Source organism: Salmo trutta, unplaced genomic scaffold, assembly GCF_901001165.1.
Source record: "Salmo trutta unplaced genomic scaffold, fSalTru1.1, whole genome shotgun sequence".
NCBI classification, from domain to species: domain Eukaryota; kingdom Metazoa; phylum Chordata; class Actinopteri; order Salmoniformes; family Salmonidae; genus Salmo; species Salmo trutta.
Window position 1 is genome coordinate 9,712 of NW_021822804.1, and position 18,897 is coordinate 28,608.

General features: G+C 43.5%; 1 protein-coding gene across 1 annotated transcript in view; it reads right to left on the reverse strand.

Annotated features, from left to right (window-relative positions):
* tfeb (transcription factor EB) overlaps nt 1-18,897 on the reverse strand; it is a gene marked incomplete in the record, with an annotated part of 71,225 nt that overhangs the window by 6,112 nt on the left and 46,216 nt on the right. Inside the window, 7 exon segments of the mRNA XM_029745538.1 lie at nt 1,662-1,793; nt 3,548-3,634; nt 4,479-4,568; nt 7,048-7,245; nt 7,345-7,443; nt 16,583-16,750; nt 18,091-18,195. Coding sequence (XP_029601398.1) covers nt 1,662-1,793; nt 3,548-3,634; nt 4,479-4,568; nt 7,048-7,245; nt 7,345-7,443; nt 16,583-16,750; nt 18,091-18,195 — 879 coding nt within the window.

Sequence of the window (18,897 nt, forward strand, 5' to 3'; positions counted from 1 at the left end):
GCATTCTCTCAGTGGCGTTCCCAAGCTTTCCTTAAACTCACAGATTCCACAGATTCCAGGGAGTTTATCCTGCTCACGGATTAGCAGATGAGTTTCATTCATTAGGGGGGAAACTCAGTGTTTAAGGAAAGTTAACGAGGAAAGAACCTCCAAAAGCAGAGAGGAGATTTGTAAGGTAACTAAAATTAGTCCTGTGAGATGAGATGGAGACGGACAGAGAGAGAGGGAGAGACAGAGAGAGAGGGAGACAGAGAGGGAGACAGAGAGAGAGGGAGACAGAGACAGAGAGAGAGGGAGACAGAGACAGAGACAGAGAGAGAGGGAGACAGAGACAGAGAGAGAGAGAGAGACAGAGAGAGAGAGAGAGAGAGAGACAGAGAGAGAGGGAGACAGAGACAGAGAGAGAGGGAGACAGAGAGAGAGAGGGAGACAGAGACAGACAGAGACAGAGAGAGAGGGAGACAGAGACAGAGAGCGAGAGAGAGACAGAGAGAGAGGGAGACAGAGACAGAGAGAGAGACAGAGAGAGAGAGAGAGACAGAGAGAGAGGGAGACAGAGACAGACAGAGACAGAGAGAGAGGGAGACAGAGACAGAGAGAGAGAGAGAGAGAGAGACAGAGAGAGAGAGAGAGAGAGACAGAGAGAGAGGGAGACAGACAGAGAGAGAGGGAGACAGAGACAGAGAGAGACAGAGACAGAGAGAGACAGAGACAGAGAGAGACAGACAGAGAGAGAGAGAGGGAGACAGAGAGAGAGAGAGACAGAGAGAGAGAACAGCCTAACTGTTTAGAGGTCTGCATATTAAGTTAGACTCTACAGAACAAAAAAAACAAGCATCTTTTTCCGCTGATCTGGTGCAAAATTGTAGCAATGCGATGGGAATACCTTATCTCCCTCACCATCACCACTCCATACAGAGAGCTGAATCCATGCACAGAGCCACTTTATACCACTGTCCCAGCATGCAAATCACACCGCTCAGTTTAGCTCCTGGAGGGGCAATCAATTGCCAAATAGCTAAATCTTATGTAATCACACACACCCAACACAACACAATACACACAGTACTGAGTGATCAAGAGCCAATCAACTGAACCAGGAACACCAAGAGATAAACCCAGAGAATGCCATTCTATTCCACACACACACACACACACACACACACACACACACACACACACACACACACACACACACACACACACACACACACACACACACGGGATAGAGCAGGGAGACAGGGGAGAAGCCTGCAGTGACCTTTACTCTGTCATGCCAGACAGTTAATGTCCCATGCAGTTCTCTCTCTAATGGCCGAGCGTGTCCCTCACTGGAAGTTCGCCCACAGCGATAGGGCTCATCTCAACCGCTCCCATATCAAAGTGCTGCTTCCTCCCAGCCTCCAGCCTGCAGCACCAGCCCCAGGGGCCTGATGACTAGACTCATCCCCTAATCACAGACTCGAGGCTGGGAGTTAGAGATGACCCGCCCTGCCCCAGCCAATCCAGAGAGGGGTCATGAGGGAGGGGGGCATAACTCTACTAACTCTCCTGCCTCACTACTGACCAAGATGGGGGAACAAATACACAAACCTCATATTTCCCAACCACACACACAGACACACACACAAACCAGAGCGCAGCCCTCTTACCAGTTGGATCTGTTCCCCATCTAGCACCTCCACGATGGCATACGTCTTATTCATCTCCTTCATCCTTCTCTGGGTACGTCTCCCTCTCTCACACTGACTTACTGACTCACTCCAGCCCTCCTCACCAAATCCCTCTCTCTTCTACCTCTGTCTTCTACCTCTCTCTTCTACCTCTGTCTTCTACTTCTCTCTTCTACCTCTGTCTTCTACTTCTCTCTTCTACCTCTCTCTTCTACCTCTCTCTTCTACCTCTCTCTTCTACCTCTGTCTTCTACCTCTGTCTTCTACCTCTCTCTTCTACCTCTCTCTTCTACCTCTCTCTTCTACCTCTCTCTTCTACCTCTCTCTTCTACCTCTCTCTTCTACCTCTGTCTTCTACCTCTGTCTTCTACCTCTGTCTTCTACCTCTCTCTTCTACCTCTCTCTTCTACCTCTCTCTTCTACCTCTCTCTTCTACCTCTCTCTTCTACCTCTGTCTTCTACCTCTGTCTTCTACCTCTGTCTTCTACCTCTCTCTTCTACCTCTCTCTTCTACCTCTCTCTTCTACCTCTGTCTTCTACCTCTCTCTTCTACCTCTCTCTTCTACCTCTCTCTTCTACCTCTCTCTTCTACCTCTCTCTTCTACTTCTCGGCTATACAGTGAACTTTCCCCTAACTGGACTTTCAGCCTGTTTTTCCCTCATTCCCCTCCTCCTCCTCCTCTCCTTCCCTCTTCCTCCCTTTCCAAATGCCTTGTAAACAAGTTGTACTCTAACTAGTGGTGGTTTAATTGTTAATTCGGAGCCATTCCTTTTAAACACAGAGCTCTGTGCTTCTGCTCGAAGAAAGACGCTCTCAGACCACAGACTTTTTTAGGGCTAGGAATGCCCCTCTCTTCCTCTCTCTTTCAAAAGTGCAGCACTTCACGTCAATAATTTAAAATCTATTAAATACTTAGAGTCCTTTAAAACAACTGAAGGTTTCTCCTTAGGTGGGAAGGCAACAGCACCAGACAGCTAATTGAAGCCAATATAGATCAGCAGTTATTCATTAAACACTGAGGAACAAAAACCACAGGCCCACTGCCCCCCCGCCAACATCAAATATCGTCCATTTTGAAGTTTGGGAAGCTAAATGCAACAACAATAACAACAACAGTAGTTCTCAGATAGGAAACAAACATACAGAGGAGTCTGTAGCTTAAGATGGAGGGATTCTGATAAACAGAACAAAGAGTCCAGTCACAGCCTTAGTACTGATGAGTCGGCATAATCACCCCATTGACTCACACAGGGAGGGGTGGACGGGGACCAAAATAGAACAGAGAGGGGTAAGACAGGGGTGAGAGACGGGTGAGAGACGGGTGAGAGAGGTAGATAGGGACAGAGAGGGGTGAGCGAGGGGTGAGAAAGGACACGGGAGGCAGAAAGTGGTGAGAGATGGGTAGAGGAACATCAAGAGGAGTACATAAAGGGCAGAGAGGGTACAAACCTAAAATAGCCCACTGGAAGACTGATCATAAACTATACTGAACAAAAATATAAACGCAACATGTAAAGTGTTTGTCCCATGAGCTGAAATAAAACATCCCTGTTAGTGAGCAGTTCTCCTTTACCAAGATAATCCATCCACCTGACAGGTGTGGCATATCAAGAAGCTGATTAAACAGCATGATCCTTACACAGGTGCACCTTGTACTGGGGACAATAAAAGGTCACTCTAAAATGTACAGTTTTGTCACACAACATAATGCCATTGATGTCTTAAGTTTTGAGGGAGCGTGCAATTGGCATGCTGACTGCAGGAATGTCCACCAGAGCTGTTGCCAGAAAATGGAACGTTCATTTCTCTACCACTAGCGTTCTCCAACGTCATTTTAGAGAATTTGGCGGTACATCCAACCGGCCTCACAACCGCAGATCACGTGTAACCATGGTAGCCCAGGACCTCCACTTCTGGTTTCTTCATCTGTGGGATCGTCCGAGACCAGCCACCCGGACAGCTGATGAAATTAAGGAGTATTTCTGTCTGTAATAAAGCCCTTTTATGGGGAATAACTCATTCTGATTGTCTCGGCCTGGCTCCCAAGCTGGTGGGCCTATGCCCTCCCAGGCCCATCCATGGCTGTGCCCCTGCCCAGTCATGTGAAATCCATAGATTAGGGCCTAATTAATTAATTTCAATTGACTGATTTCCTTATATGAACTGTACCTAAAATCGTTGAAATGGTTGCATGTTGTGTTTATATTTTTCTTCAGTATATTAGTCCTATCTATCCATCTCAACACACACCCACCTAACCCACCTAACCCACCTAACCCACCTAATCCACCTAACCCACCTAACCCACCTAACCCACCTAATCCACCTAACCCACCTAACCCACCTAATCCACCTAACCCACCTAACCCACCTAACCCACCTAACCCACCTAATCCACCTAACCCACCTAACCCACCTAATCCACCTAACCCACCTAACCCACCTAATCCACCTAATCCACCTAACCCACCTAACCCACCTAACCCACCTAACCCACCTAATCCACCTAACCCACCTAACCCACCTAACCCACCTAACCCACCTAATCCACCTAACCCACCTAACCCACCTAACCCACCTAATCCACCTAACCCACCTAACCCACCTAATCCACCTAACCCACCTAACCCACCTAATCCACCTAACCCACCTAATCCACCTAACCCACCTAACCCACCTAACCCACCTAACCCACCTAACCCACCTAACCCACCTAATCCCTGGAATAGTCATTTCAACCCAGTTCAGAAGTGTTCAATCCCACCCAGGTTGAAAGTGTACTGACTGTATGATATAATACTTACTGTGTTGGACATCTGAACAGGGTCAATATACTGCTGGATGTCATCATAGCTCGACTGCATGCTGATGATGTCATCAATGACCTCATCCATCTGTGCCAAGAACAAGGAGGGAAAAACTGTTTAAATACTTATACATTCAAGAACACTAAGATCAGGGATGCCAAATCATATACAGACAGACCAGGACAGTCCCCTATATAATATGCAATGCATTAACACTGAAGTGTGAGCCAGCTCTCTGGAAAAAGGTTTTTAAAATGAATTACGTGAAAAGTTATCATTAACTTTTTATTGACCATCTCTTGCACCTTGTACAGTAAGCTTCTTCAATACACAGTATGCACCTTGTACAGTAAGCTTCTTCAATGCACAGTATGCAACTTGTACAGTAAGCTTCTTCAATACATAGTATGCACCTTGTACAGTAAGCTTCTTCAATGCACAGTATGCAACTTGTACAGTAAGCTTCTTCAATACACAGTATGCACCTTGTACAGTAAGCTTCTTCAATATACAGTATGCACCTTGTACAGTAAGCTTCTTCAATGCACAGTATGCACCTTGTACAGTAAGCTTCTTCAATGCACAGTATGCACCTTGTACAGTAAGCTTCTTCAATACACAGTATGCACCTGTACAGTAAGCTTCTTCAATGCACAGTATGCACCTGTACAGTAAGCTTCTTCAATACATAGTATGCACCTTGTACAGTAAGCTTCTTCAATACATAGTATGCACCTTGTACAGTAAGCTTCTTCAATACATAGCATGCACCTTGTACAGTAAGCTTCTTCAATACATAGTATGCAACTTGTACAGTAAGCTTCTTCAATACATAGTATGCAACTTGTACAGTAAGCTTCTTCAATGCACAGTATGCACCTTGGCTGGACTGCAACATACGGAATGGTCTATGTTCCTCTTTAACAGGACTAAAGCCTCTCAGCTGATGGTTAACTGCTCTGGTAACTGTTCTGTTAACTAACTTGAGGCTGAGTCTAGTTGAGGTTAACTAACTGTTCTGTTAACTGACTTGAGTCTGAGGCTAGTTGAGGTTAACTAACTGTTCTGTTAACTGACTTGAGGCTGAGGCTAGTTGAGGGTAACTAACTGTTCTGTTAACTAACTTGAGGCTGAGGCTAGTTGAGGTTAACTAACTGTTCTGTTAACTGACTTGAGTCTGAGGCTAGTTGAGGTTAACTAACTGTTCTGTTAACTGACTTGAGGCTGAGGCTAGTTGAGGTTAACTAACTGTTCTGTTAACTGACTTGAGGCTGAGGCTAGTTGAGGTTAACTAACTGTTCTGTTAACTAACTTGAGGCTGAGGCTAGTTGAGGTTAACTAACTGTTCTGTTAACTGACTTGAGTCTGAGGCTAGTTGAGGTTAACTAACTGTTCTGTTAACTGACTTGAGGCTGAGGCTAGTTGAGGTTAACTAACTGTTCTGTTAACTGACTTGAGGCTGAGGCTAGTTGAGGTTAACTAACTGTTCTGTTAACTAACTTGAGGCTGAGGCTAGTTGAGGTTAACTAACTGTTCTGTTAACTAACTTGAGGCTGAGGCTAGTTGAGGTTAACTAACTGTTCTGTTAACTGACTTGAGGCTGAGGCTAGTTGAGGTTAACTAACTGTTCTGTTGTTGGTCCGTTGTAGTTGAGTGATGCACTTCTGAACTCTACAGTTGCTGGTCTGCTCAGGTCTGTAGAAGATGCTGGTGAAGTTAAGTTGCATGTGTTGCTATGCCAGTGTGTGTGTGTGTGTGGACCAAAGTCTGTGGGGTTCAAAGGGCGTTGCAGTGTGTGTTATCCCCCTGTCATGCGTTAAGCTGTAATTACTTTAGCGAGGCCATAATGGAGCATTTAAAGTGCAATGATAATCAGAGCTAGTTAGCCTCAGTTAGCTAACACAGCGACCTTTGGGTGCACACTGCTGTACAACACCTTTATAGAGCTGGCCCTGGGTCTGTGGATGCCACCGAGATCAATAGCCGGTCTTTGCGCACACACGCACACACACAGCAGAGATGGTAGGTTGCAATCCATCATAATAAGGTGCAATGCTGTCATAATGATGCCTTCATAAACTGTGAATATAATGTAATCCTAACTCCTCTCTTTATACAGCCTGGTAATCAAGTTGTATAGGGAATATTGCAGGGTTATATGTTCAATCCCACACGTTCTAGGCTTTATGGACCAAGGGAATGAGTCCATGATTTATGACATGTCTTGTTGAGGTCAGGTCAGCCCCCTCAGAAATACAGTGAATTACAGAACATCACTTTCTCACAGATTATCACAGCTGAGACGGGCTTTTATGTTTGTCTAGACATGAGCTTTAGTACAACAGTGTGTGCAAACGTGTGTGTTTGTGTTGAGTGTGAGAGAGTATATCTGTGTTGTGATTGTGTGCATAAGTCGTTTGCATCTGTGTGTTCATGAACTGTATGTATTCCTGAAGTCTCCAACCCAGCAGCCCTCCAGAATCATTGGAGATCCCTGTGTGTATTTGCTGTGTGTGAGTGTGAGGGTGTGTATGGATTGTATGTGTGCAAGTGTGTGTGTAAGTACCTCGTGTACCTCGTTCTCGTGGCTGGAGCCGATGTTGAGCATGGCCATGGGGCTGTTGGGGGCGCTGTTTCCTGTGATGAGCTGCTCTGTACGGAGCCTGGGGGAGTGGAGAGGAGGGGGGGCCGAGGAAGAGGCCCCCGGGGGGGCCAGAGTGGGGGGAGGGGATGGCTGCACCACCCCTGTTACTGCATGCACCGTCTGCACAGAGAAGAGAGAGAGAGAGTTGAAGAAAGAGATGGAGGGAGAGAGAGACCAAGACAGATAGAGACAGAGAGAAAGAGGCAGACTGCGAGGTACCTGCTTGGTGGCGTAGGTGGTGGAAAGGTACTCCTTCACCTGTTGTCTCTGGGACTGGCGAATGTGGTAGTCTGTAGGGTTCTCCAGGTGAGTCTGCACCTGAACACACACAACACACCACACTAAGAGTTAAACACAGTTGTCATCATATTCAGACAAACTGCTCATCATATCAGACATACATTACTGAATTCTCTCTGAACTATGTCAACAGCTTAATTTCCCATTGCGTGCTGGTTGTCCATTGGTATGAGCCACAATACCACAACAGTTTGTTGTCCATGTATGGAACCCCAGCATTGTTTCTGTAATCCTACAGTAGAGCCGTAGTAAAGCCTGTAGTACCCAGGCCTGACCAGGGAGTAATAGGGGGTAGTAATAGGGGGTAGTAATAGGGGGTAGTAATAGGGGGTAGTAATAGGGGGTAGTAATAGGGGGTAGTAATAGGGGGTAGTAATAGGGGGTAGTAATAGGGGGTAGTAATAGAGTAGAGTATGGTAGAGTAGAATAGAGTAGGATGTGGTAGAATATAATAGGGTAGAATAGGGTAGGGTAGAATAGGGTAGAGTAGAATAGGGTAGAATAGGGTAGAATAGGGTAGAGTAGAATAGGGTAGAGTAGAGTAGAATAGGGTAGAGTAGAATAGGGTAGAGTAGAGTAGAATAGGGTAGAAGAGGGTAGAGTAGAATAGGGTAGAAGAGGGTAGAATAGGGTAGAGTAGAGTAGAATAGGGTAGAATAGAGTAGAATAGGGTAGAAGAGGGTAGAGTAGAGTAGAGTAGAGTAGAATAGGGTAGAGTAGAATAGGGTAGAATAGGGTAGAATAGGGTAGAATAGAGTAGAGTAGAATAGGGTAGAATAGGGTAGAGTAGAGTAGAATAGGGTAGAGTAGAGTAGGGTAGAATAGGGTAGAGTAGAATAGGGTAGAATAGGGTAGAGTAGAATAGGGTAGAAGAGGGTAGAGTAGAATAGGGTAGAATAGAGTAGAATAGGGTAGAATAGGGTAGAGTAGAATAGGGTAGAATAGAGTAGAGTAGAGTAGAGTAGAGTAGAATAGGGTAGAATAGGGTAGAGTAGAATAGGGTAGAATAGGGTAGAGTAGAATAGGGTAGAAGAGGGTAGAGTAGAATAGGGTAGAATAGGGTAGAGTAGAGTAGAATAGGGTAGAATAGAGTAGAATAGGGTAGAAGAGGGTAGAGTAGAGTAGAGTAGAGTAGAATAGGGTAGAATAGAATAGGGTAGAATAGAGTAGAATAGGGTAGAATAGGGTAGAGTAGAATAGGGTAGAATAGAGTAGAGTAGAGTAGAATAGGGTAGAATAGAGTAGAATAGGGTAGAAGAGGGTAGAGTAGAGTAGAGTAGAGTAGAATAGGGTAGAATAGAATAGGGTAGAAGAGGGTAGAGTAGAGTAGAATAGAGTAGAATAGAGTAGAGTAGAATAGAGTAGAATAGAATAGAGTAGAGTAGAGTATAGTAGAGTAGAGTAGAATGGAGTAGAGTAGAATAGAGTAGAGTAGAGTATAGTAGAGTATGGTAGAGTAGAGTAGAATAGAGTATAGTAGAGTATAGTAGAGTAGAATAGAGTAGAATAGAGTAGAATAGAGTAGAATAGAGTAGAGTAGAATAGAGTAGAATAGAATAGAGTAGAGTAGAGTATAGTAGAGTATGGTAGAGTAGAGTAGAATAGAGTATAGTAGAGTATAGTAGAGTAGAATAGAGTATAGTAGAGTAGAGTAGAATAGAGTAGAGTAGAATAGAGTAGAGTAGAGTAGATTAGAATAGAGTAGAATAGAAGAGGGTAGAATAGGGTAGAGTAGAGTAGAATAGGGTAGAATAGAGTAGAATAGGGTAGAAGAGGGTAGAGTAGAGTAGAGTAGAGTAGAATAGGGTAGAATAGGGTAGAGTAGAATAGGGTAGAATAGAGTAGAGTAGAATAGGGTAGAATAGGGTAGAGTAGAGTAGAATAGGGTAGAGTAGAGTAGGGTAGAATAGGGTAGAGTAGAATAGGGTAGAATAGGGTAGAGTAGAATAGGGTAGAATAGGGTAGAGTAGAATAGGGTAGAATAGAGTAGAGTAGAATAGGGTAGAATAGGGTAGAGTAGAGTAGAATAGGGTAGAGTGAGGAGGGTAGAATAGGGTAGAGTAGAATAGGGTAGAATAGGGTAGAGTAGAATAGGGTAGAATAGGGTAGAGTAGAATAGGGTAGAGTAGAATAGGGTAGAGTAGAATAGGGTAGAGTAGAGTAGAAAAGGGTAGAGTAGAGTAGGGTAGAATAGGGTAGAGTAGAATAGGGTAGAATAGGGTAGAGTAGAATAGGGTAGAAGAGGGTAGAGTAGAATAGGGTAGAGTAGAATAGGGTAGAAGAGGATAGAGTAGAATAGGGTAGAGTAGAATAGGGTAGAGTAGAATAGGGTAGAAGAGGGTAGAATAGGGTAGAAGAGGGTAGAGTAGAATAGGGTAGAAGAGGGTAGAGTAGAATAGGGTAGAGTAGAATAGGGTAGAAGAGGGTAGAGTAGAGTAGAATAGGGTAGAATAGAGTAGAATAGGGTAGAAGAGGGTAGAGTAGAGTAGAGTAGAGTAGAATAGGGTAGAATAGAATAGGGTAGAATAGAGTAGAATAGGGTAGAATAGGGTAGAGTAGAATAGGGTAGAATAGAGTAGAGTAGAGTAGAGTAGAATAGAGTAGAATAGAGTAGAATAGAATAGAATAGAGTAGAGTAGAGTATAGTAGAGTATGGTAGAGTAGAGTAGAATAGAGTATAGTAGAATAGGGTAGAATAGAGTAGAGTAGAATAGGGTAGAATAGGGTAGAGTAGAGTAGAATAGGGTAGAGTAGAGTAGGGTAGAATAGGGTAGAGTAGAATAGGGTAGAATAGGGTAGAGTAGAATAGGGTAGAATAGGGTAGAGTAGAATAGGGTAGAATAGAGTAGAGTAGAATAGGGTAGAATAGGGTAGAGTAGAGTAGAATAGGGTAGAGTAGAGTAGGGTAGAATAGGGTAGAGTAGAATAGGGTAGAATAGGGTAGAGTAGAATAGGGTAGAATAGGGTAGAGTAGAATAGGGTAGAGTAGAATAGGGTAGAGTAGAATAGGGTAGAGTAGAGTAGAATAGGGTAGAGTAGAGTAGGGTAGAATAGGGTAGAGTAGAATAGGGTAGAATAGGGTAGAGTAGAATAGGGTAGAAGAGGGTAGAGTAGAATAGGGTAGAGTAGAATAGGGTAGAAGAGGGTAGAGTAGAATAGGGTAGAGTAGAATAGGGTAGAGTAGAATAGGGTAGAAGAGGGTAGAATAGGGTAGAAGAGGGTAGAGTAGAATAGGGTAGAAGAGGGTAGAGTAGAATAGGGTAGAGTAGAATAGGGTAGAGTAGAATAGGGTAGAAGAGGGTAGAGTAGAGTAGAATAGGGTAGAATAGAGTAGAATAGGGTAGAAGAGGGTAGAGTAGAGTAGAGTAGAGTAGAATAGGGTAGAATAGAATAGGGTAGAATAGAGTAGAATAGGGTAGAATAGGGTAGAGTAGAATAGGGTAGAATAGAGTAGAATAGGGTAGAAGAGGGTAGAGTAGAGTAGAGTAGAGTAGAGTAGAATAGAGTAGAATAGAGTAGAATAGAATAGAGTAGAGTAGAGTATAGTAGAGTATGGTAGAGTAGAGTAGAATAGAGTATAGTAGAGTATAGTAGAGTAGAATAGAGTATAGTAGAGTAGAGTAGAATAGAGTAGAGTAGAATAGAGTAGAATAGAGTAGAATAGAATAGAGTAGAGTAGAATATAGTAGAATAGAGTAGAGTAGAATAGAGTAGAATAGAGTAGAATAGAGTAGAATAGAATAGAGTAGAATAGAATAGAGTAGAGTAGAGTAGAATAGAGTAGAATAGAGTAGAATAGAGTAGAGTAGAATAGAGTAGAGCAGAGTAGAATAGAGTAGAGTAGAGTAGAGTAGAATAGAGTAGAATAGAGTAGAGTAGAATAGAGTAGAATAGAATAGAATAGAGTAGAGTAGAATAGAGTAGAGTAGAATAGAGTAGAATAGAGTAGAATAGAGTAGAGTAGAATAGAGTAGAGTAGAATAGAGTAGAATAGAGTAGAATAGAGTAGAATAGAGTAGAATAGAATAGAGTAGAATAGAGTAGAATAGAGTAGAATAGAGTAGAGTAGAATAGAGTAGAATAGAGTAGAGTAGAATAGAGTAGAATAGAATAGAATAGAGTAGAGTAGAATAGAGTAGAATAGAATAGAGTAGAATAGAATAGAGTAGAGTAGAGTAGAGTAGAATAGAGTAGAATAGAGTAGAGTAGAATAGAGTAGAATAGAGTAGAATAGAGTAGAATAGAGTAGAATAGAGTAGAGTAGAATAGAGTAGAATAGAGTAGAGTAGAATAGAGTAGAATAGAGTAGAATAGAGTAGAATAGAGTAGAGTAGAATAGAGTAGAATAGAATAGAGTAGAATAGAGTAGAATAGAATAGAGTAGAATAGAGTAGAATAGAATAGAGTAGAATAGAGTAGAATAGAGTAGAATAGAGTAGAGTAGAATAGAGTAGAATAGAATAGAGTAGAATAGAGTAGAATAGAGTAGAATAGAATAGAGTAGAATAGAGTAGAGTAGAATAGAGTAGAGTAGAATAGAGTAGAATAGAGTAGAATAGAGTAGAATAGAGTAGAGTAGAATAGAGTAGAATAGAGTAGAATAGAATAGGGTAGAGTACAGTATGGTAGAGTAGGGTAGAGTACAGTATGGTAGAGTAGGGTAGAGTAGAATAGGGTAGGGTAGGGTGGAGTACAGTATGGTAGAGTAGGGTAGAGTACAGTATGGTAGAGTACAGTATGGTAGAGTAGGGTAGAGTACAGTATGGTAGAGTTGGGTAGAGTAGAGTAGGGTAGGGTAGAGTACAGTATGGTAGAGTAGGGTAGAGTAGAATAGGGTAGGGTAGGGTAGAGTACAGTATGGTAGAGTAGGGTAGAGTACAGTATGGTAGAGTAGGGTAGAGTACAGTATGGTAGAGTAGGGTAGAGTACAGTATGGTAGAGTAGGGTAGAGTAGAATAGGGTAGGGTAGGGTAGAGTACAGTATGGTAGAGTAGGGTAGAGTACAGTATGGTAGAGTAGGGTAGAGTAGAGTAGGGTAGGGTAGGGTAGAGTACAGTATGGTAGAGTAGGGTAGAGTACAGTATGGTAGAGTAGGGTAGAGTACAGTATGGTAGAGTAGGGTAGAGTAGAATAGGGTAGGGTAGAGTACAGTATGGTAGAGTACAGTATGGTAGAGTAGGGTAGAGTAGAATAGGGTACACACTTACTGTGTGTGTGCCCGTGAGTAAGTGTGGGTCTGTTTATTTACAGTTGAAAAACTGTCAGTAACACATTGCTATGGGCCCACAGGGACAAAACTAACAGCAGTCAGATCTATTTGTCATAACTCATGTCTCTGTCAGAACAAATAAACTCCACATGCACTAAGTGAAAGGAATTACAGGAAGACTGATATCGTTTTTGACCAACAGTTGTCAACAGTACAGAGGTGAAGACATAGAGCAGAAACTTCCTCACTTCATGGAGGAAGTTAATTTCTACACGTATTTATAATTCTAATCACCCACCGTCGCCTCCCCTGAAATTTACACACACAAACACAGTATGAACCAAGCACACAGAGAGACAGAAACAGAGAGATACTGACAGAGAGACTGACAGAGAGACTGACAGAAAGACAGAATGTACACTCCACTCACACTGATAAGAACATTCACTGTCATCTGTGGAATCAGACAAAATGTCAGATAACCTTTATCTCCTGCTGTCAGTACAGTATCTTACTTCTGTCGGTCATATCTCTCCCCCCCCCACACACACACACACACACACACACACACACACACACACACACTGCGTGCCATGTCATGATGAAGACTGATTCTCCGTCACCCTACCTTGTTGCTGTTCCACCGCATTTTATTCAGTCTCTTTATCTCTGTATTTCTTTCCCTCTCCGTTTCCTTCTCGGTCTTTGCTGTTTCCAGCCCTTTCTAGTCCAGTCCACCTAGCAGAAGTGATCCAGCCCAGGAGGAGCTCAGTGAGGCTGGCTGACCCTCAGCAACACGTGAGTGGATTACCCCTTCTCCTAAATCCCCCTCTCTTTCTCTGCCTGAATCTCTACCCTTTATCATCTCCAGTATGTATTCTCTTTTTCACCTACAGAGCCTTCAGAAAGTATTGACACCTCTTGACTTTTTCCACATTTTGTTGTGTTACAAAGTGGGCTTAACATTGACTGATTGTCATTTCAAGCAGATTTAAGTCAAAACTGGAACTTGGCCACTCAGCAACATTCACTGCCTTCTTGGTAAGCAACCCCAGTGTAGATTTGGCCTTGTGTCTTAGGTTATTGTTTTAGTGAAGGGTGAATTCATCTCTCAGTGTCTGTTGGAAAGCAGACTGAACCAGGTCTTCCTCTAGGATTTTGCCAGTGCTTAGCTCCATTCTGTTAACTTTTTATCCTGAAAAACTCCCCAGTCCTTAACAATTATAAGCATACCCATAACATGATGCACCTACAGTGGGGGAAAAAAGTATTTGATCCCCTGCTGATTTTGTACATTTGCCCATTTACAAAGAAATTATCAGTCTATAATTTTAATAGTAGGTTTATTTGAACAGTGAGAGACAGAACAACAACAAAAGGATCCAGAAAAACGCATGACAAAAATTTTATAAAATGATTTGCATTTTAATGAGGGAAAAAAGTATTTGACCCCTCTGCAAAACATGACTTAGTACTTGGTGGCAAAACCCTTGTTGGCAATCACAGAGGTCAGACGTTTCTTGTAGTTGGCCACCGGGTTTGGACACATCTCAGGAGGGATTTTGTCCCACTCCTCTTTGCAGATCTTCTCCAAGTAATTAAGGTTTCGAGGCTGACGTTTGGCAACTCGAACCTTCAGCGCCCTCCACAGATTTTCTATGGGATTAAGGTCTGGAGACTGGCTAGGCCACCAGGACCTTAATGTGCTTCTTCTTGAGCCACTCCTTTGTTGCCTTGGCCGTGTGTTTTGGGTCATTGTCATGCTGGAATACCCATCCATGACCCATTTTCAATGCCCTGGCTGAGGGAAGGAGGTTCTCACCCAAGATTTGACGGTACATGGCCCCGTCTATCGTCCCTTTGATGAGGTGAAGTTGTCCTGTCCCCTTAGCAGAAAAACACCCCCAAAGCATAATGTTTCCACCTCCATGTTTGACGGTGGAGATGGTGTTCTTGGGGTCATAGGCAGCAGTCCTCCTCCAAACACGGCGAGTTGAGTTGATGTCAAAGAGCTCCATTTTGGTCTCATCTGACTACAACACTTTCATCAGTTGTCCTCTGAGTCATTCAGATGTTCATTGGCAAACTTCAGACGGGCCTGTATATGTATTCTTGAGCAGGGGGACCTTGCGGGCGCTGCAGGATTTCAGTCCTTCACGGTGTAGTGTGTTACCAATTGTTTTCTTGGTGACTATGGTCCCAGCTGCCTTGAGATCATTGACAAGATCCTCCCGTGTAGTTCTGGGCTGATTCCTCACCGTTCTCATGATCATTGCAACTCCACGAGGTGAGATCTTGCATGGAGCCCCAGGCCGAGGGATATTGACAGTTCTTTTGTGTTTCTTCCATTTGCAAATAATCGCACCAAATGTTGTCACCTTCTCACCAAGCTGCTTGGCGATGGTCTTGTAGCCCATTCCAGCCTTGTGTAGGTCTACAATCTTGTCCCTGACATCCTTGGAGAGCTCTTTGGTCTTGGCCATGGTGGAGAGTTTGGAATCTGATTGATTGATTGCTTCTGTGGACAGGTGTCTTTTTTACAGGTAACAAGCTGCGGTTAGGAGCACTCGCTTTAAGAGTGTGCTCCTAATCTCAGCTCATTACCTGTATAAAAGACACCTGGGAGCCAGAAATCTTTCTGATTGAGAGGGGGTCAAATACTTATTTCCCTCATTAAAATGCAAATCAATTTATAACATTTATGAAATGCGTTTTTCTAGATATTTTTGTTGTTATTCTGTTTCTCACTGTTCAAATAAACCTACCATTAAAATTATAGACTGATCCTTTCTTTGTCAGTGGGCAAACGTACAAAATCAGCAGGGGATCAAATACTTTTTCCTTCCACTGTACCACTATGCTTGAACTATGGAGAATGGTACTCAGTAATGTGTTGTATTGAATTTGCCCCAAACTCTTTGTATTCAGGACATAAAGTTAATTTCTTTGCCACATTTTTAGCAGTATTACTTTAGTGCCTTGTTGCAAACAGGATGCATGTTATGGAATATTTTTATCCTGTACAGGCTTCCTTCTTTTCACTCTGTCATTTAGGTTAGTATTATGGAGTAACTACAATGTTGTTGATCCATCTTCAGTTTTCTCCTATCTCAGACATTAAACTCTGTAACTGTTTTAAAGTCTCCATTGGCCTCATGGTGAAATCCCTGAGCGGTTTCCTCTCTCTCCGGAAACTGAGTTAGGAAGGAAGGCTGTATCTTTGTAGTGACTGGGTGTATTGATACACCATCTAAAGTGTAATTAATAACTTCACCGCTCAAAGGCATATTCAATGTCTGCTTTGAATTGTTTTACCCATCTACCAATAGGTGCTCTTCTTTGTGAGGCATTGGAAAACCTCTCTGGTCTTGGTGGTTGAATCTGTTTGAAATTCACTGCTGGACTGAGGGACCTTACAGATAACTGTATGTGTGGGGTAGAGATCATCTTAAACATCATTATTGCACACAGAGTGAGTCCATGAAAAGTTAATCTCCCTCACCATTCTTTATCCTCCATTTCCATTGTTGCTTTTCCCTTCTCTATACCCTCTCTCTCTTCATCTCCCCTCTTGGCACACTGTGCTTCTAATCAATTCACCTTTCTGCTGCTGCTGCAGATCAAACTAAACCTCCCTTTTAACTGTTTCCGCCTGAATCCTTCCCTCACTTCAACCCCACCTCCCTCTGATGTGGGTGTTGACTGAATGTGGGTGTTGACTGAATGTGGGTGTTGACTGAATGTGGGTGTTGACTGAATGTGGGTGTTGACTGAGTGTGGGTGTTGACTGAGTGTGGGTGTTGACTGAGTGTGGGTGTTGACTGAATGTGGGTGTTGACTGAGTGTGGGTGTTGACTGAGTGTGGGTGTTGACTGAATGTGGGTGTTGACTGAATGTGCGCAATCCCTGAGGACACACACACACCTACTCTCTATCTCTCGGTCTTACCTTGAGGACCTCCACAGGCACCTGCATGCTCTGGCAGTGTTGTGGAGCGTTGATGGCGGGGCTGGGTGCTGGGGCAGACATACGCTGCTGTTGCATGTACTGCAGCGCCGCATTCTGCTGTAGTTGCCGCTCCCGCTGCTCCTCCTGCTGCAGCTGGTCTCGCATCAGCTGACAATACATACATCAGTCAGTCAGTCAATAAAATACATCAGTCAGTCAATACATCAGTCAGTCAGTCAGTCAGTCAATACATAAATCAGTCAGTCAGTCAAATACATCAGTCAGTCAGTCAAATACATCAGTCAGTCAGTCAGTCAGTCAGTCAGTCAATACATAAATCAGTCAGTCAGTCAAATACATCCATCAGTCAGTCAGTCAGTCAGTCAGTCAGTCAGTCAGTCAGTCAGTCAATACATTTACATTTAAGTCATTTAGCAGACGCTCTTATCCAGAGCGACTTACAAATTGGTGCATTCACCTTATGATATCCAGTGGAACAACCACTTTACAATAGTGCATCTAAATCTTTTCAGTCAGTCAGTCAGTCAATACATCAGTCAGTCAGTCAGTCAGTCAGTCAGTCAGTCAGTCAGTCAGTCAGTCAGTCAGTCAGTCAGTCAATACATCAGTCAGTCAGTCAGTCAATACATCAGTCAGTCAGTCAGTCAGTCAATACATCAGTCAGTCAGTCAGTCAGTCAATACATCAGTCAGTCAGTCAGTCAATACATCAGTCAGTCAGTCAATACATCAGTCAGTCAGTCAGTCAATACATCAGTCAGTCAGTCAGTCAATACCTCAGTCAGTCAGTCAGTCAAGACATCAGTCAGTCAGTCAGTCAAGACATCAATCAGTCAGTCAGTCAAATACATCAGTCAGTCAGTCAGTCAGTCAATACATCAGTCAGTCAGTCAGTCAAGACATCAGTCAGTCAGTCAATCATCAATCAGTCAGTCAGTCAAATACATCAGTCAGTCAGTCAGTCAGTCATCAATCAGTCAGTCAGTCAAATACATCAGTCAGTCAGTCAGTCAGTCAGTCAGTCAGTCAATACATCAGTCAGTCAGTCAGTCAATACGTCAGTCAGTCAGTCAGTCAGTCAGTCAATACATCAGTCAGTCAGTCAGTCAGTCAGTCAGTCAGTCAGTCAGTCAGTCAGTCAGTCAGTCAGTCAGTCAATACATCAGTCAATCAGTCAGTCAATACATCAGTCAGTCAGTCAGTCAATACATCAGTCAGTCAGTCAGTCAATACATCAGTCAGTCAGTCAGTCAATACGTCAGTCAGTCAGTCAGTCAGTCAGTCAATACATCAGTCAGTCAGTCAATACGTCAGTTAGTCAGTCAGTCAGTCAATACGTCAGTCAGTCAGTCAGTCAGTCAGTCAGTCAGTCAAGACATCAGTCAGTCAGTCAATTAATATATCTACTGTATACAGTAATAGTGTACATCTGTCTGTTAACCAATCAATCAATTAACCAATAAATCAATCAGTCCAAAATGTGTTTACCTGCAGCCGCAGCCCTATTCGTGAGGCCATGGCTGGGGGGCGAGGGGGGAGGGGAGGGCGAGCCGACGCAGACGCACTGCAGTCCAGCCCGAGAGAGTGAGGAAGCTGAGGGAAGAGGGAGAGAGTGAGGAAGCTGAGGGAAGAGGGAGAGAGTGAGGAAGCTGAGGGAAGAGGGAGAGAGTGAGGAAGCTGAGGGAAGAGGGAGAGAGTGAGGAAGCTGAGGGAAGAGGGAGAGAGTGAGGAAGCTGAGGGAAGAGGGAGAGAGTGAGGAAGCTGAGGGAAGAGGGAGAGAGTGAGGAAGCTGAGGGAAGAGGGAGAGAGTGAGGAAGCTGAGGGAAGAGGGAGAGAGTGAGGAAGCTGAGGGAAGAGGGAGAGTAAAGGTGGTGTTAGAAAGTCACACAGGTGCATCAGGTGTAAGGCCTCATGAGTCCTGCCACTGTGGTCCCCGACATGACCAACCATGTCCTTTTACCTTCTAATCATCTCAGTCAGACCTGGAAAACTAGACATTCAAATCACATTTCTTACCAACTAATCAATTAGTGTAATCAACAAGGATCTAATCCACAACCACATCCCTCCAGGTCTGTCTGTACCCCTGTCAGGACATGTGGAATATAAAGTAAATGTACAATACAGTAGACCACAATGCATCAGTCTGTTTATGCTGTATTAGCAGGTCATATGATGTCTGGCCAGTACATAAACTATCTAATGAATAATGTCCCTAAACGTTTCCATATCAGACACAGACAATGCCATATATTCACTGTCTGTTAACTAGCAGCTACCCCATGGCTTTGGAAC